This window comes from Cibotium barometz, chromosome 59 (assembly GCF_041138505.1).
Source record: "Cibotium barometz isolate CiBa-2024 chromosome 59, ASM4113850v1, whole genome shotgun sequence".
Classification (NCBI taxonomy): domain Eukaryota; kingdom Viridiplantae; phylum Streptophyta; class Polypodiopsida; order Cyatheales; family Cibotiaceae; genus Cibotium; species Cibotium barometz.
The window spans coordinates 34,443,538-34,461,965 of NC_141104.1; the positions used below are offsets into that span (position 1 = coordinate 34,443,538).

The 18,428-nt window shown below is 44.5% G+C and overlaps 1 protein-coding gene across 3 annotated transcripts in view; it reads right to left on the minus strand.

Moving 5' to 3' along the window:
• Window positions 1-8,208: 8,208 nt before the first annotated feature.
• LOC147605749 (protein CELLULOSE SYNTHASE INTERACTIVE 1-like) overlaps window positions 8,209-18,428 on the minus strand; it is a 28,868-nt gene continuing 18,648 nt past the window's right edge. For all 3 annotated transcript variants that reach the window (XM_086793581.1, XM_086793583.1, XM_086793582.1), the window contains exons 5-7: window positions 16,267-16,727; window positions 15,966-16,082; window positions 8,209-8,521 (exon numbers count right to left, since the gene is read on the minus strand). In XM_086793581.1, coding sequence (XP_086649707.1) covers window positions 8,378-8,521; window positions 15,966-16,082; window positions 16,267-16,727 — 722 coding nt within the window. In that variant the 3' untranslated portion in view covers window positions 8,209-8,377. The remainder of the gene's footprint in view (window positions 8,522-15,965; window positions 16,083-16,266; window positions 16,728-18,428) is intronic.

An 18,428-nucleotide genomic window follows, 5' to 3' on the forward strand; every position in this document is an offset into this window, starting at 1 on the left:
TGGGACTCAAGCCTCCTATACATCTTCCATCGCTGTGCAAACACCCAAATGTTGAGATCTTAAGCTCAACATGAGCTAACACTCATGAGGCGCCTGCATGACTGTTCAACATTTACATCACTGGGGGGTTTGGCAGCTAACACTCACGAGGCGCCTGCATGATTGTTCAACATTTACATCACTGGCGGGTTTGGCAAAGCTGGCACACCAACATATCTTCGTTAAAGATTCTATAGCTGGACTACACCAACTAGTCCACATCTACCCACTCCTCTTAGCGTGTTCACATTATGGACCACTTATATATACTCTATTATGTGTGTTAGTCACTTTATCTTCTTTCTAGACCTCTTTTGTTGTATGAAGAAGAACAAGAATTTTCAGCCTCTCACCTTGTGTATTCTCTTCTAGGGTTTGTGTAAGTGTGTGTGTGCTTGCAACAAGAGCTCAAGATCTCTTCTCCCCTGCAACATTTCATGGTATGAGAGCCTGGTTCATGCTAAGGGTTGAGTGGCAAGTAAGAGAAGCACAAGAAGTGGTACGAGGGTAAGAGCTTCATCTACTCTTCCCCCTTTGTGTTGCTTTCTTCGTAGTAGGAGCAAAGCTACAGGGAAACTATTTTTTTGTTGGACTTAATTTCTCAGGCTGCTGAAATCGCATTTCGAGCGCATCTGGACCTCCGTTTTTTGGCGTTCACGGGCGAGCACTGCGGGTAAGTTTTGATTCTCTGCAGAACTTTATTTTTTGAAACTGCAGGAAGGGAAATTGGTTGTGCAAACACTATGTTACTACAAAGAGGTCTCAAAGTTGCCACCATTGGGTGTATGTATACAAATTGAGGTCACTGGTTGTGATAGTTTAGGTGCAGTATAGTACCGCTGTGTGCAGAGAATACAACAGTTTGTGCAGGTCAAACAAGAGTGCTATTTTTGGTAAATTTGTGTTGTGCAAACAAGATGTCAAATGATGGAATAAACCAAATTGTTGCAGAGAAGCTTGACAAGAACATCTTCCATGCTTGGAGGTTTAGATTGACAAATTTCCTGATGGGAAAAGGGTACTGGGACTACATTGAAAGTGAACATGATGAGGCACCAGAGATACCGGAGATTAATCCAACTACTACAGATGTCAAATAATTCAAGGAAAGTCATGTATTATCTTTCTATTAGTATACAGGATACCATGATTGGGCATATATAGGAATGCCAAGTCACCTAAGGAGGCATGGGACACCTTGGTGAAGCTGTATGAAACCAACACCAAGGCATGAAAGATTCAGTTGAAGAATGAGCTTCATACTGTGGAGAAGAAAAATATGTCTGTGAATGATTATGTCTTGAAGATCAAGGGCATTGTGGAATCCCTTGCATCAGTCAGACTCGGGAGAACAATCCCAACTTCATAGATTTGGTGTCAATGTTGATCATTGAAGAGAAGAACTTGGGTGAAGATCAACAGTCTTCACAAAACCAAAATAGTTCAGAGCAGCAGGCCTTCTACACAAGTGCACGTAGAGGACGAGGTAGAGGTCATGGATGTGGCCAAGGTGGTGGCCAAATAGGTAATTAGAATTATGGTCAGAAGTAGCAGCAGTAGCATTAGCAGCAACAATCCCAGGATTCACAACAACAACACATAGGTGGAAAAGGCCAATTTAGAGGCAGGGGGAGTTAAAGAGGTCGTGGTAATTGCCGGCAAAGGCAACATAATAATACACGAGGGTTTTTTTTCTGTGGGGTAAGCCTAGACATGTGCAGGCAGATTGCTATAAGAAGCATAGTGACATGCGAAATGGAAAAGTGTAGCAAAACAACTATGCATCCTCTAGCATAAATAATGAGAGTAATGAGAGGTTGTTTGTTATGCAACATGTAGTTAATGGCTGTGTCTGGAAATGATGTAACATCATGTAAAGATGATGTATGGTATGTTGATTCAGGTGCTTTGAACCACATGACAAGTCATGGTGAGTGGTTCAAGGAAATGAAGAGTCTTGAAAGACCAGGTTTTGTTGAAACAGGGGATGGCACTGCTCATCCGATTGCCCATGTTGGAGATGTGTCATTGTCTATGCAGAAGTACCTTGCAAATGTACTTCATGTGCCGAACATTACAAATAATCTAGTTTCTATTAGCTAGATGATTGAGCAGGGTTTGTGGGTTCGGTTTAACCCTGATGGTTGTTATGTAGAAGACTTTAAAGATAGTGCAGGTTGGTTGCAAAAGGCAACAGAGCGGGCATAATGTTTACATTGAATGTGAATATGCCTGAAGTGAGTACTGCAATGTTTGCAAATGGTTCAGGAGTTGTTGCAGATACAAACATTTGGCATAACAGAATTGGGCATGTAAATGTACAAAGAATGAAGTCTATGCAGACCAAAGAAATTGTGACAGGGCTGCCTAAGTTTAAAGTTGAAGGTATGCAGAAAGTTTGTGAAGCATGCCGATTTGGAAAGCAAACAAAACATGTATTTCCACATGATAGAAATGTGAGCAAGAATGTACTAGATGTTGTACATTCAGATGTATGGGGTCCTACAAAGACTATGTCTATGGGTGGCTGCAGGTACTACATAACATGACCACACGAGGAAAGTGTGGGCGTACTTCATGAAGGAGAAGAGTGAAGTGTTCACTCATTTTCAGAATTTCATATAGTGATGGTTGAAAAATAGACAGGAAAGCATGTGAAGTGCCTAAGGTCAGATGGAGGGAGAGAATACTTCTCCAATGAGTTCTCTGAACTCTTGCGAAAGAATTGCATTCAGAGACAATTTACATGTAGATACACTCCGCAGAAAAATGGAGTTGCTGAGCGAAAAAACAAGCACATTGCACAGATAGCATGAGCATTGATGGCACAAAAGAATATGTTGCCTCATAGCTATTGGGTTGAGGCTGTGTCTATAGCAGTTTCTATCATGAACAGGAATCCTACTACAGCCATACATGATGTAACGCCAGAGGAGAAGTTTACTGGGGCAGGTAACCTGATTCGTCTCACTTGAAAGTTTTTGGATGTGTTGAGTGTTGTGTGAAGAAGAAGAAGATTTTCAGCCTCTCACCTTGTGTGTTCTCTTTTAGGGTTTTGTGAGTGTGTGTGTGCTTGCAAGAGCTCAAGCTCTCTTCTCCCCTGCATCTTTTCAAGAATATCTTTGGCAACAATGACTTCGCGTGTTTCAAGTCACCAAGAGATTGGAACTCTAGAGCAAGCAAGTTGGAAACATGACTGTGGACGAGCTCAGTAATGCAATATAGGAGAAATTGAAGGTAAATGAGGGAAGAGAAACATCTAGGCATGGGCATACAGCAATGGAGAGCTTAGAAAAGGAAGAAAGAGGGAGAGGGAGCTTGAGACTGAGGAAGCTTGAGACTGAGGGAGCTTGAGAAGGAGGAAGAGCTTGAGAGGTATAGAGTTTCTGCAGAGCAATGGAGAGCTTAGAAGAGGAAGAAAGAGGTTCAAAATGAGCTTTCCAAACCTAGAGTATGTTAGGGGAAAGTTTGAGAGGAAAAATACACTTTTGGGAAAAATTAAAAATTTTCAATTTTTAGGGTTTTTAATCTGCACGATTCTAGGTGGGGGACCTCTAAGTTTGGGCCCAGGAGGTAGGGGAACAAGAGTAGTAATTAGGCCCCATTAGCAAACCAAAGCCTAGGCCCCCTAGGGTCAAACAAGTCAAAAATGTGCACCCAGCCCTCTTCCTATTGGTCCATTCCTAATCAAAAGTGAATCCAAGAGGCCCTCTTTGGGTCCAAAAAATTCATAATGAGTATGCTTGGAATAGTGGAGTCTACACTATTTAGCAGACCGAAGCTGAGGTGGTATACTCTGCGCCACACGAGCGGTGCACCTTTACTCCCCAGAAGGAAGCTAACCTATACACACCTAAGCCCCACAAAAAGGCTTTCTGACATGTTTGTCTTGCGCTCTATAGAACAACACTGTTACACAGTGCTTAATTTTGAAGCCCATTTTGGGCTTCAAATGACACCTACAATTTTACCCAAGCACCTACAAATTTACCCAAGGTTGCAACAATGAAACCGTATTCAGTTACCAAAGTTTAATAGGTTTTAAGTCCAAAGTTGTTTCGGTACACACACACACAATCTATATTATGTTATCAAACTCAAAAAACTTATAACCTTTAAAGAACAACTAATAAAATATATGGATTCTATGGCCCGACACCTCCTTGTTTTGTTGTCTCCTAGCTAATATTGTCCACAGTGCTCTTGTTAGTGGCATGTTGCTTTAGTGCTCACACAAATTCCCCATTCTGTCTATTATCGTACCACTCTTAGCCTTGCCGATCAACACTCCTTGCAATTCTTACAAGCCTCACACAAACCCTTGCTACAAGCTAAATTCCAATGTTTCTTCTTTTGGAAAGCAACCAAATGTAGTAACACTACTATTGCTTATAGGATGACATTCGTAAGATTCTAGTTGGGATCCTTCTTTAGGTAGGATTCACAAGCGTCCGCGGACGCATGCGGCGCCCAACGCTCGTCCAGTGCATATCTGCCACGTACTGGACGGCGCACCACATCTATTCACACCAACACCACACGTCCAGTAGGTGGCATGCCTACTCACGGACGGGAAACCCTGCTTCGTGATGACCGGCATGGATGTCTCGCCCAAGTGCAAACCTCGTGTCCGCGTGCTCTGCGGCGTCAATCACAACCTCTCCCGCCTTCGTCCCGTCACACCCTGCTCCGGCCATCTCTGCATGCGGAGTATAAAAGGGCATTCGCTGCATCAAGCAAGTACGCATTCCAACAGAGGGTTTCACGAGCGCCAAACTACATCAATCTTCATCGAACAGGTATGCTTCTGAGATTATGTGTACTCTTCTCTGTTGTTTATCATGTTTCCTCTTCTCCATTGATACTGTCCGAGCGCTGGTTTGGTGTGATAATGCATTGATTAGGCAATCGTTCCATGTTCTTAATAGCAAGTTCTTTTCTTCACAGTCCTGCCAACAAACCAGAATGCTTTTTTAATCATTAAACCTTTAGTTTAATGCTTTCTTCTACTTGGATGTGAGATTTTCATATGGGTTATCATAGTGATATGCATGCATGTGTATATCTTTTAGGAAACAGATTTTATCATTTGCAGGCACCATTCATTAGATATGCGATGTATGTGTAGATATTGGGAACATAGATTATATTAAGCATCTACCTGTTTGAACACATGTAAGCATCTACCTGTTGGAATAGATTATTCATGCTACTCGTGTATCTGTCTTGAGCTTCTGGACCGCTAGTTTCACAAGATAATTTGTGCTTGGCTTTTTGCTACTGTTAGAAAGAAGAGGTCCTGCACTGCAACTGCAATTTGGTATGTAGATGCTGCTTTTTTATGGTATTAGAAAGCTATAATGTTGGCACCAAAATGTTGCAAAACGTTTCACCATTAGTGCTCCTTTAATCTGCACAACAGGTTGTTCTAGCACTCTCTGCAGTCTCGAGGCCTACAATAGCTATGGGGACTTACTGTAATTATGGAGCCTTTGATCAAAGGATTATACTAAGAGAGGGAGAGAGAGAGATACTCATTCTAGTGTCTTGTTGGCCCATCCATTGTAGGATAGTGCCAGAGAATGTCGATGCAACGATCTCTAACTAATTCCCAAGTTGATGAAGACTTTGTTGACACCACACAATCTTTCTTCATCACTGAGAGCCAGATGTCTAGTCCTTCACTGCCAGTTTATAGCCAAAAAACTCCTGCCATTTCCTCGAGCTTTGCTCCCTTGTTTCCTTCTTCAGCACCAATGTTTTTTCGCTTACCTACCACACCAGGTCTTTCTCCTAGCGCTCGCTTCCAAAAATCTTTGATCCTAGCAAGCCCTCACCACAATCAGCATGGTCTAGTTGCTTCCCAAGAGCCAGCTTCCCATGCAAAGGGGAGTAATATGGAGGCTAAGAAGGGAAGAAAACATGTTGACGGGGGCTCCTCAAAACCACCTGCCAAGAAGCTTAAGACTAGAGGAAAGAAGACCCAGAAGGTGCACGGTGTGGAGGACCAAACAGAGGCGGAGGGTGGGAAATCATCAATTTGGAAGGACTATTGGGTGGTTAGCTTATGCCATGCACGAGGTGGACTCAATGACGAGTTCAACAAGCCTACGAAACAAGGCCAGGACTTATGGTCAAGGATTGCAAATAAACTAGCATCCATAGCGACCTCGACAAAGACAGTGAAGCTTGCCGCAAGAAGTGGGGTCGTGTGTACGACCAATACAAGGCGGACAAACTTCACAACTCTATCTCGGGAAATAATGCTAAAAAAACATGTAAGTGGTATGATATCGTGGATGAGTACATGCATGATCGAGCACATGTCCGGGTGTACAGCCATGCATCTGCCACTAATGCAAATGTGCCTGACATGGTAGCTGCTTGCCTTGTGTTGCACAACATGTGCATTGTGCATCGTGACACGTTTGACATGAATTGGGTGCAGGAAGCAAAAACTGAACTCCAAGCTGGAGGCAATGTAGAGGAGACGCGAGGGATATTAGCAAGCACTTTGGCCGAGGTCCGAGCCGTAGCAACAGAAGATGCCAATGACATACTTGAACGAGGACAGAATGGGGCCGATGATATTGGGTATGAGTATCAGAGCACGGATGATGTTGAGAATGATGGTTGTGGCTCAAGATCCAATCGACGTGACAATCTAGCAAGGTCCATGTATTGTGAGTACCTTCGACGACATGTTGATCTTGAAGACATTGCAGACGAGGAGGAACTTCGTTGTAAGTTGGAGACTAGGAGGAACTTGAGATTACATGCATGTGTGGTGTTAACTTCCATTGCATCAGTAAATTTTTAGTGTTAATGCAGGTGCTATTGATATGGTGGATATCTATTCTCTGATATGGTGGATATCTATTCTCTGATATGGTGGATATTTCTTCTGTGATATACATGGTTTCAAAGCAATGATGATTGTGTCTTTTATATTTCTTGGAATAGAAATGTATTTTTGTCTTCACGTATTGATACTAACTACTTCTTGCATTTGGGAAGGGGGAGATGGTGCAATTGTCCACACTCACCGTCTCCCCCTTTCTCGAAGTGGGCTTCGGTGTAGCCACACTTGTTTTGTGGTAGTGAAGGGGTTCGACTCCCCTGTCCTCTTTGCAAGAGTACATTTGCTTCTTTTTTTGCAAGAGTCGTAGCATGCTGTGAGTCATCAAAATTCTGTACGTTGCAAAACCCACACTTTGAATTGCAATCCACATTCAGAAGCTCTGTGAAGAAGGTACACATCAAAACATGGCATGTTGAAAAGTTTGCGGTCTATGAAATGGTATGTGTATACATCTTTCTTTTACCTGTAAAGTTTTGTTTGTAGGTGTGTACTATGAAGACAAAGGTGATGTGCAATAGCAATTATACAATCAGAGAGCATCGAAGGGACTCATATGTTGTCCAAGTGTGAGAAATTAATTTCTTTGTAAGAAGAAATCTCTTAAAGAGCAAATTTTATTTAACACTGTGTGATCCATTGATATGAGTGATTGAATGGAGCATCCCGAGTATTTTGATTCATATTTCCCCCTCTAAACAACAGCAGACTTGTTTGATTGAAGAAAGCTGTTCGATTGAGCTTCTATGTCTCTTTTGGACGAAAAAACGTTAGGCAAAAAAACGTCCAACATTTTGGTATGTTATATTTGCAGGCACGCAGTGTTTGTGAAATGGAACTTGGGAATGTCCGCGGACGCAGCCAAAAAGTGTGCGCCCACCTTGCCTGACATGCTAATGCGTCCACCGTACGCTTGTGAAACCCGCCTTATTCACAATGCACAAAAGCTTGCATCTTTATACCATGCAGAAAAGCTGATGTTATTCATGATGAAGGCCCTCTTTTTAATGATATTATTCCTATTGATTAGGTATAATAAAGTTTATGTATCACATGTATTTTTGTGTGTGAGAGCATTTTGTAGAGATACATACACATTTTACACAATAAAGAGTATTTTTGAAGCCCTAAATAGTTGGGAAAGTGGCATATTGATGCCCAAGTTGAAGGGGAAAAGTTACATAAATTTTTTGATGCCTATACTTCAAATGTTCCTTATGAAAAGGTGAACTTCCAACGTATTTTTTGTTTTGGAATAATTACTAGCAAAAGCCCCCCCCCCCACAGACCCCACCCCCAAAAAAACAAGATAATCAAAAAGGCTACTATGAGGACTTAAGAATAAAAGAATTTCTTGGAATTACAATGCATGTCTTTGAAGTTTGCTTGACTAGAAGGCTGCTTATCATTTCTAACCAGGACAGCTGTATAAATTAACTGCATACACAAGCGAAGCTCTCAAAATGAGAAACAGCGATGTCATCTGTTAGACCACTGAAACTCGATTTCAAGAGTTCGTGAACTGCCGTCTCGATTAGTGTCTGGAACAAGTGTGTATTGCCCACTGACTTTTCCAAGCATCACAACGCGATCTATCTGAATTGTTACTTTTCCCAAAGAGCCCTAAAAAGCAAGAAAATCGATAGTTACTCTCTTTCTCTCACGCACATATGAAGACTTACATAAAATAAGTTTGTACATAGAAAGGAATGCCTTAAATAAGTGCACACAGCCCACAACCAAAATCATCTGTATCCCAGGATAGCAGACTTCTCATTTCAAAAAAAAAAAAAGTAACCCAAAAAAAACAAACGAACAAACAAACAAACAAATAGATGTGAAATAGAGATGCACAGCCCGTGAGTCCAAAGAGAGTCTCTCCCTGTCTTCTCTATGTGGTCTGCACCAGGCAACTTCACAGAGAACTTCAAGGGTTACAATGACGTGGGTTCAAAAGCATAGGCAGCCATGAGATACATACATAACAGTTCCACTTACTCTGAGACTAATAGCCAAATTGGAACCAGAATCCCATTTCCTTGCAATGGAGAAATTCTTCCCCTGAGCGACTTCAATACAAGGAAAGCAGAAAGACAGACAGCGATGATAGACTGTCAAGAGGATGCATCGATACCCCTCAGGCTATGACAAATGAGAGAGACAAACAGATGCTCAGCCAACAAGAATGCCTCAGTCATACCGAGTGGCAAACACTCAAAATTGAGATGGGTGCATCACATGGTTTACTCTTTTAATGGAATGAGATGTTGGCCCACATCCTTGAACTCTACTTGTCATCCACACAGAGGTGATGGGAGCAGCGTTTGTTGATTACAAAATTGGGTACCCACCTTGATTCCTGATAGTCTCAATTTCTAGGTCTTCCCACGCATGCCAGTAGTTGACAGTAGTCACCTCTCTTTCAACTTTAAGTCCACCAGTCAGAGAAAATCATCATACCCATTCAAAAGGCTGGGAACCTACTGAACCTACAAACTACTAAAACACAACAACTATGTGTGGATGCTGCCATGGAGTGTTCCCATGATTCAAAATGCAAGCGTGGGCCAGATGCTCATAAATTACTTGCTAATGGACTCGTCTCTATTTCAATGAACAAGGAGGTAGAATTGTTGAAGGCCATGGCAAATGGATCCAATGAAAAGCTTTAGCTAGGATTGGAGACGGGACTTCCAACTATGCAGTGAACTCCGATTGTATTTCCTTATTCTCACTCTTTTACCTTGGGTAGCCTAGCACCCTTGCACGAAAGCAAGCAAGGGTGTAAGGCCACGTGGCTCACGCTTAAGCGCTGGACACTAAAAAAAAACACATGCCCGGTCTGTCTGCGAGACTGGAGCTGAGGATATGAGCCACGAGGTCCACGCATGTGGCATCCGTGCTCCACCAGCTCCACCACGCAGTTGATATGCCTCTTGGAAGCTAAAGCTGGAGCAGCTAGCGGAGCTGGAGTAGTAGATGACATAAGGCAGGTTAAAGAAATCGCCAACGGCGCTCTCGGCGTGGAAGGACAGGAGGTCGTTGCAGAAGCAGATGTGGTCGATGACATTGTTCTGCAGCTGCACGATGAGCGGATCGGCGGACGTGTCTTTGTCCAGTTCAATCCCTATTGCGTATTCCATGAGCGAATGCCGGGAGTAAGAACAAGGCCGGGCGGCAGATACTGACATACTGTTCGACGTCTATAGGCAGGGAATGTGAGCTGCAGTAGATTGCTTGAAGTCTGACTGCATTGAGGTATTGGGCCATAGACTTGATGAAGTGGACCCGGACACCCGCCAGCATGTCCGCGCGCACCTCCTCCCACACCTCGGCCAGGGCCTTCAGCTGCACACTGCTTGTGGTGGACATTGTGGGAGATGATGTCGGAACATAGAGGCTGCCGTGGCGCAGGATGGCCATGATGAGCTGGTGACGCTGCACGTTGGCCACGTGGTCTGCACCCAACGCTTGTGGGTTATCATCTTCCATGTCAGAGACGAAGAGCCAGGAGAGGATCTTGGTGACAAGGACAAGGCAGCCACTGTGGCCACTGGGGATGGCCCGGCAGCAGAAGCGCAGGAGGTAGTCTAGCAAGAACTGCCAGGCAGACTCCGAGGGAGGCTGAGCCACCGCCACGATCCAGTCATCACACTTGCCTCTGATCCATTGCTAGTCTGGATGCAGCTTCTGTCGGAATACGCAGCGGAGATGATGACCAAATCTGGGAACACAAGAGCAAACACAGTGCAGAAAAACAGCACAAGAGAAGGAGAGAGAGAGAGGCGTGTAACTCTGCTCTATATACACAAGAAGATCCGCAAATACAAGATACAAACTGGCAAGGGGAGTGGGGCCATTTTAAATGGCCCCCAAGTAGCAGTCGGCCTGCTCCAAAGGCAGCAGACAGGTACAAAATCTCCACGACCTGCCACATAGACCAGTCGGCCAGCAAACATGAGTCGGCCAGCTCTGTACAGCAGTCGGGTACAGTCGGCCAGAAGATGTATGCACCTGCCAGCTCAGGCCTGCCCCCCGAAAGCCACAGATAAATGGGAAAATATGGGAAAAATATGGGGAGTGAGGAAAAATGAGAAAAACACCTACAAGAGCGGGCACACCCACAACAAAGGCCCTGGTGTCTAGATAAAGACAGGAGATGACTTCTAACACCTTCACAGGGAAAGAGCAGCGCAGGAACGGTAATTGAAGGTTGGATGATACTGCAATAAAATTCATAAGCCGCTCCATTGTAATGCCTTAATATCTGGGATGCACCAAGCACCCGCCTTGTCTCTTATTTATACAAAGACTAGCTACGATGCACAAAGCACCCGCCATGTCTCTTATTTATACAAAGAGTAGCACAAGAGGCTGCTACACGTCACCACGCACAGATCTACATGAGTAGACTTGGAGGTCCCATACATTTCAGATAGCGCGTGATGTGCACTGACCTACATGAGCAGCCTTGCAGGTCTCATATGTTTCATATAGCGCGAGATCGTTACAGCCGACTTGTCTTTTATTTATACAAGGAGTAGCACGTCACCAAGCACCGACCTACATGAGGAGCCTTGCAGTCGTACTTAATTCAAGCTACTCCACAACATCTATCTCTACTTATAATTAGTCATATTGGATTCTGTCTGCATGGCATGCTTGCTTATCCAATAATCATTAGCATACACCTCTTCCTACATTCATTGATGTAATGACCTGTCTCGCGGCAGTAATTGCATTTGCCCTTCTTGGGATTTTCACTGTCCCCTTTGTCTACATCTTTGCCAGAAGAAGTGGTTGATCCACGAGATGCTTTGCCTTTGTCTTTGCCCTAGGCAGTAAAAGCCTGATCCCCCGTCCTCATGCTAGACATGTTCACTCTAGATTGGTCCTCTTGCAGGAGTAAGTACACCAACTCATCAAAAGAGAACGTGTTGGGATTGCCCTCCATAAGCAACCTGAGTGTCATGCAAAAACCCTGCTATGATTCACGTAATGTATTGAGGATAGATGAGACAAGAGAGAGATCTGGTATGATCTCATCAATGTTTGCAAGCTGCTCTCGAAGGTCTTTCACCTTCATTAGGTACTCATCCATAGAGTCATTCTCATTGATATTTAACTTGTCCAACTGCTTCTTCAAGTAGGCAACACGTGCCTCGTTGCACACCTGGAAAAGTGCTACAAGGACATTCCACACTAGCTTAGCAGTGGCACGTGAGCTGATATGCAGAATGATGCTCCTCTTCACTTGGAGAGCAATGACTGCATGGGCATGTGCATCCCTAGCATCCCACTGTCGCCGGTCCTTTGTCCCATCCAATTTGTCCTCGGCAATAATTATGCCAAATACACCATTGCCTACCATAATAACTTGCAAAAAATTATGTGTCTAATACAAAGTACAAAGGATTAGTACACCCCAAATGATAAGTGTTAGAGAGTGTTCACATGCACGAGAAAAAAACCTCCTAAAGAGAAAAAATGTGCCCTGGCTAGTCCTAGAGTGTTCACAAACCACTACCCATGACATAGATGTCTACATGGGCCTGCAGTACATCATAGGGACAGCATTGTGGGTATATCCTGGCAGGCATCACTCTTTCCAATCACAGCCCGGTCCTTGTGCATCTTAGAGCTCCTTGGCAGCAACACCGCTAGCAGACAACCGGGAATCCAAACTCCTTGATCCAGGACCCAGAGATCCATTCCCACATCGAGAAATCATGACCATAGATTCGCTCCCGCATCGAGAAATTTGAAAGACTTTCTACTTTTAACTGCCACAGCCTTGGACAGAGCACTTCAAGAGGTCAACCGCCCAAGAGTGTCACAAGGCTTTCGGTGAGCAAGAGAGAGGAGCTTACATCATGATTCATAGCCTCGCCTTGCTTCATTGCCTCCAAGAGGAGAGCCCAAATAGTGAGTGGGTAGAAGCTCAGTTAGTGGTTGCTTGCACCACTCTCAAGGCATGTTATCACTACCATGAGGAGGCCTCTTTCTAGATCCAGTCGGGGAACAAAGAGACCAATACTTCTACGCCACGCCTGGGCCACTGCCGAGGCAGAGTCCGCCACCTCTGTGGCCCTAACAGGGTGGAGTATAATCCCCCTGGGTTCAAGACATTGCCTCCAACAGCTCCTCACAATGTACCTAGTCTTAGCCAGGTAGGACAAGGCAAGACTGAATCTAGCAACACACAAGGACCGTGGCTACCCCAGCCTTGCCGAAATTTTTGGATTCCACTTTTGTTATCAATGGGACTCGATTGAACATCATTTTTTAAATGATTTTCTTTAAAAAGGCATAAAAACACTTAAAACCAAAAAGCTAGAGCAGACACTCCAGGACCTTTCCCACCCAGAAGTGCCCTGGCAAGGATGTGCCTCCATTTTCTCTTTTCCTTGGGTGTTGGAATCTCATGAAGGTCAGCCTATCAATGAGATCATGCAGACAGGTCTTCTTCCGGAGCAGCTCGCCGAGGGGGCTGACCATCTCAAGGTTGAACACCTTGGCACCCCATGACCCTCTTTAACACTGCAGAGCTCATTCACACCCTCCAAGGATGCTAGGAGCACCTAGCAGGCGATTCAGCCTTCTTGTGCTTATGGAGTTCAGGTCCCTTCTTCACTAGAGGGGACTCCGGAGTCCGGACTCATTTGGCAATATGTCAACCCTAACCAAGGAGCCCCACCTTTTTTTCTTTGTTGTTGACCTCACACGAGGGTTTCTTGTATACTGTTTCCCTTTTGAGGATCATAGCCTTTTTTTGTACACACTTTATTTTTTCTACTAATAGGAGCGTTTCTCCTTTTTTGGAAGAAGAAAAGAGAGAGAGAGAGAGAGAGAGAGAGAGAGAGAGAGAGAAATGAAATGAAATGTTATATTAACGTCTTCAAAAGACCATAATGACCTATGAGACCAAAAAGTTACATCATGGTGGATCTGATACAATGTCTGGATAGAGAGAGAGAGAGAGACAGAGAGAGAGAGAGAGAGAGAGAGAGAGAGAGAGAGAGAGAGAGAGAAATGAAATGAAATGTTATATTAACGTCTTCAAAAGGCCATAATGACCTATGAGACCAAAAGTTCCATCATGGTGAATCTGATACAATGTCTGGATAAAAAAACCCAGAAAATGAAAAATAAAGATGATACTACTGGCACCTAGAAAATGAAACTGGAACTGGAAGGTAAACAGAAACCCTTATAGGGTGTGAATATAGTGAGGGGGGGTACGCTATGGAGGTGAGTGGAATATAGTGAGGGGATACAATATCATGTGGGACGGAGGGGTACACTATGGAGGTGCCTCCATCTCATAATATGTGCCGCATCGGACACTGGCGGATCTCCTCAATATCCTCTGTGGTCAGCATCCTGACTGGGTGTCCCGCATGCCTCGCAAGAATAATCCGAATCCGCCGCGCTGCAACCCCCGTCTATGCTGGGATGCCCTCCTCCGTAGTCGTGGGCGTCTGGACCACCCAAGCTCAATCGCACGATCAATCAGTGTACCCCTGGTGTGGGCGGTATCCATGTCCTGCTGCTGCTGTGGTCCATCTGGCGCAGTGATGGCTGGACTAAAGAAGTCTGTAATGTGCCTCTGAGTCTGGCTCTCTGTGCGCCTAAGCAGGCTATCTCTATGTCTCCGCAGCTCAAGCAAGAACAATCCCAAACACCTCTGGTCCTGGTACCCCATGACTCTCGAAAGTGGTCCAAAACCCTCTCTGAATAAACAGTGAAAACGACCACGTATCTCATAGTAGAATGAACGAACGTCAACTGAAACACTGGAGAGAGTTTTCTTGTATTTAAGCCCACTTGCAAGCATAGCATAGTCACCAGAAACAAGAAACGGGAACAAAAACAACACCCCCCCTCAAAAACGGAAATGGCAACCATTGGGAACAGAAACGGCTAGGAAATGGCACATATACTTGATAAATTAAATTACAAAACCAAAAACTAGTAATTACAAAATCAACAACAAGACTTTCTCAAATTTGCATAAAGGACACCTCAAGATCAAGTCAATTTCTTGTTGAATTTAGAATAGAAAGTAGAATGCAAATACATCAGCCAAGTTTGAAACTCATGAGTACACTCAAACTTGCGAGAGATGCACATCATCTGAGCCCAAATCATCATAATCTAGGAAGTCGTTGGAGCCGCAATCCCCTGCTTCGCCCAAACTAGCTATCAGGTTAGGCGGTAAACTAGCCTGCTCCTCTGCCTCTGAATCTTTCTCATCCTCCTCTGACCAATGCTTCCAAGATTGGGGATTCTCATTGCGCTCAAGAAGACACAAATTGGCGCTCACAAAAATTAGATCATTGGTCTTTTGAGTGCCACGCCAGTTTCGCTTCTTTGAAGCGATATGGGCACACATATTTTTGACAGGCTTTATCAACGCCGGGCAATGGGCCGTTTTTTTATCACGCAAGGCTAACAACGTTTATTTTGTTTGGTTATTTTGCCATGTGGCGGGAACCTCACCCGGAAACAGCATGCTGGGTGGCCGTTTCTTGTGAGGCGCCCACATATGACGCATTTCCACCGTTTCCAGCACTGTCGACTGCGGAAACAGTGTTTCCCCGTTTCAAGGGGCCGTTCCCCCGTTTCCTGCCTACTTAGCATAGTAGGCCCTTGCATGTCAACTGAAACACTGAAGAGAGTATAGTAGGCCCAAAAATGTCTTGTGCAAGCATAGTAGGCCCATAATTCCCCTGGTTTGAGCAGATTTTACTAATCCAATGCGATCAAAGGATTCGATTAACAATAGACATGACAAAATAACAATATCCTAGCTAATATGGCAATTAGATACGTGGGAACGGTACATACTAAACACACAGTACAAATATGGAAAGTACTGATCAGGACAAGGTATGTTGCTTTTCTCAATTTTCAGAAAATCATGTGAACATAACAATGCTATATGGGCAAATGGGATGCACGGAGGAGGCACAATAACGTGAGCTCGAAAGAAACAGATTCATTTGACAAACATTGATGGAAACAAAATGAAGTCATAAACAATTTTTATTGCCAGTTATGTTACCTTTCCAAAAGCATTTTTGCTCTTGCAAGATATACGAAGCTTCTGGCCCTTTGGAGGGGTGTCAAATGCCCAAGCGAAGTCCTGGTTCCATTCTGGAGAGTTGCTGTTGGGAACAACCTGCCGCAATCACGGTCATAAACTTAGCTGATTGAGAACAGTAGCATGTGACAAATCCTTTTAGTATACATCTGAACATCAAGGTGTTAAAAGTGGGGAGCAAGAGAGAGAGAGAGAGAGAGAGAGAGAGAGAGAGAGAGAGAGAGAGAGAGAGAGAGAGAGAGAGAGAGAGAGAGAGCAATACCTTTGTTTGCCGTGGAGCACCATTGCCCAGTGTAAGTTTGCAAAAGGCATTGGTGCTCCCCATCGATTGCTTCAGATTTTGACCACGCTTGATGGTGACCACCAAACTTCCTGGTAGACACTGTAACAAGGCATCTGCCTTTTCCTGAAAATGCTCTGGACCTGATCTCATCAACAACTGCAGCACAGGAATAGCATCAACCATAGCCATGGCCTGTGTTTTGCCAATCTCTGTTGCATTAGCAGTGGTCGACCATGCCTGCCTTAACAGTAACAGTGCATCCAATGCTGCTTCTTGGGCAAGTTCAGTACCAGCTTTTAAAGCACCCACTAATTGAGGTATGCACAATGTAGCAGCTTCTGTGCCACGAAGCCGTGGGAAGTTGTAGAAGAGAATATCGATAGCCTTCAGCATATCTTCGTTGACTGTCCCAGTGGCCCAAAACTCTCGCTCCAGAGAAGCTAGAAACATTGAAAAAAGTTTCTCTCTCTCTCTCTCTCTCTCTCTCTCTCTCTCTCTCTCTCTCTCTCGTCCCAAAATCCCTATTAAAGCTTCACATAGGTAGAGTTAGAGATCACCACAACCCCCATACACAGCACTTGGCTCATGGGTGAAAAGACCTAACTCCTAGCTCACCTCTTTACAGGGCTCTTTCTGAAGGCCTTCCAAGTTCACCCCCGCACCCCCCCCCCCCCCCCCCTCATGAACCAGCCATACCATAGTTCCTATTCACAAAGCATTGATCTCAATAACTACCAAAATACCATGATTGGTCAAACTTCATGAGGCAGTTTTAAAGGTGCATGTTAGTATGGGTGGAGGGACACAGACTCAAAGCCACAGGTCAGGCAGGCTTCAAGAAGAATTACTCTACATTGGATCACACTTTCACAATTTAGGGGATCACTGAGGAGGTGAGGGCACAGAGACAGCAGGTCTATTGCTGCTTTGTCAACTTCACGAAAGCCTTTACTCTATCCCACAGTCAAGGCTATTTGTCCGCCTACAGAAGTCGCACTTTCCCCCAGTGGCGGACAATGAGCCCCCACAGATACCTGAGGCTTGCCCTGGAGTCCTCATGAAAGCTCACACGTGAGGGTGACACTGGAGCATGGTACGCTCGAGTTTCCGCCTGGTTTTCAGGACACAGGCTCCAGATGGACCACCTCCCACCTCTAGTACTGCTTGGACTCCCGTTTTCTCCAGATCTCCCAAGGAGACGTCAACCGGATTATCCGGTTCGACCTCCACATACACAGCACATGGATTGCACCTTCGGAGCTCCCACGAAAGGCAACTGCCCCCCAAGTAACATATATGGCGCGGCTGCCGGCCACTCAATTTGCCCATAAGTTGGGCTACAGAACCCCACATACCCTGTGCAGTGCTACATTCTCAAGATTTGCCTCACATCTCGGGCAGGTAGGTGCTACACCGAAAACCATTCTCCACTGATTGGTGGGGAGACCACCATGTAAAAATAACCAAAAGAAATGAGAGATTTGGCTCCTTCTGTATGAATGCCAAAGCCTATGCCAATATCGGCGCTTTATCACTGGAGAGATTTCATAACTCTCCCAATGAGGCCTGTGAGTAGGGATCCTATGCATCTGTCGAGTGATGAGAAGCCTTGCATTTTGTTAATAAAAATTATTTGTTTGGTCAACTATATCCATGGCATAGTCACAATGCAACGGGAACGGGAACAGCCCATGCCGTCTGGAATGGGAACGGCATATAGGAAACGGGAACACCACGTCAACACACACACACACACACACACACACACACACACACATATATATATATATTATAAAAAGCTATTGATATTTCATTTAGAACATGACAAACACGATACATTATACATAGCCATTGTGATTGATCATGAGACTTGACTCTTGAGTACTCTAGGTGCCATTGAATGATTGATGATTGAAGGAGAAGAAGATGAAAGTGATGAAGAGGAGGATCACACTAGTCATTGTTGTGTAAAGCTTGTGAACTTTGAAGTTTGAAGGAGGTTGAGTGACGAATCTTTGTTCAATCCTAGGGAGGGACGGCCAGTGGCGAGCGCGCACACATAGCAAGCCGTTTTTTTTTTGGTATCTTGGGGAAAGTACCGTTTGAAGGTACTTCAGTACCTTAGGTACTATATTAGGTAC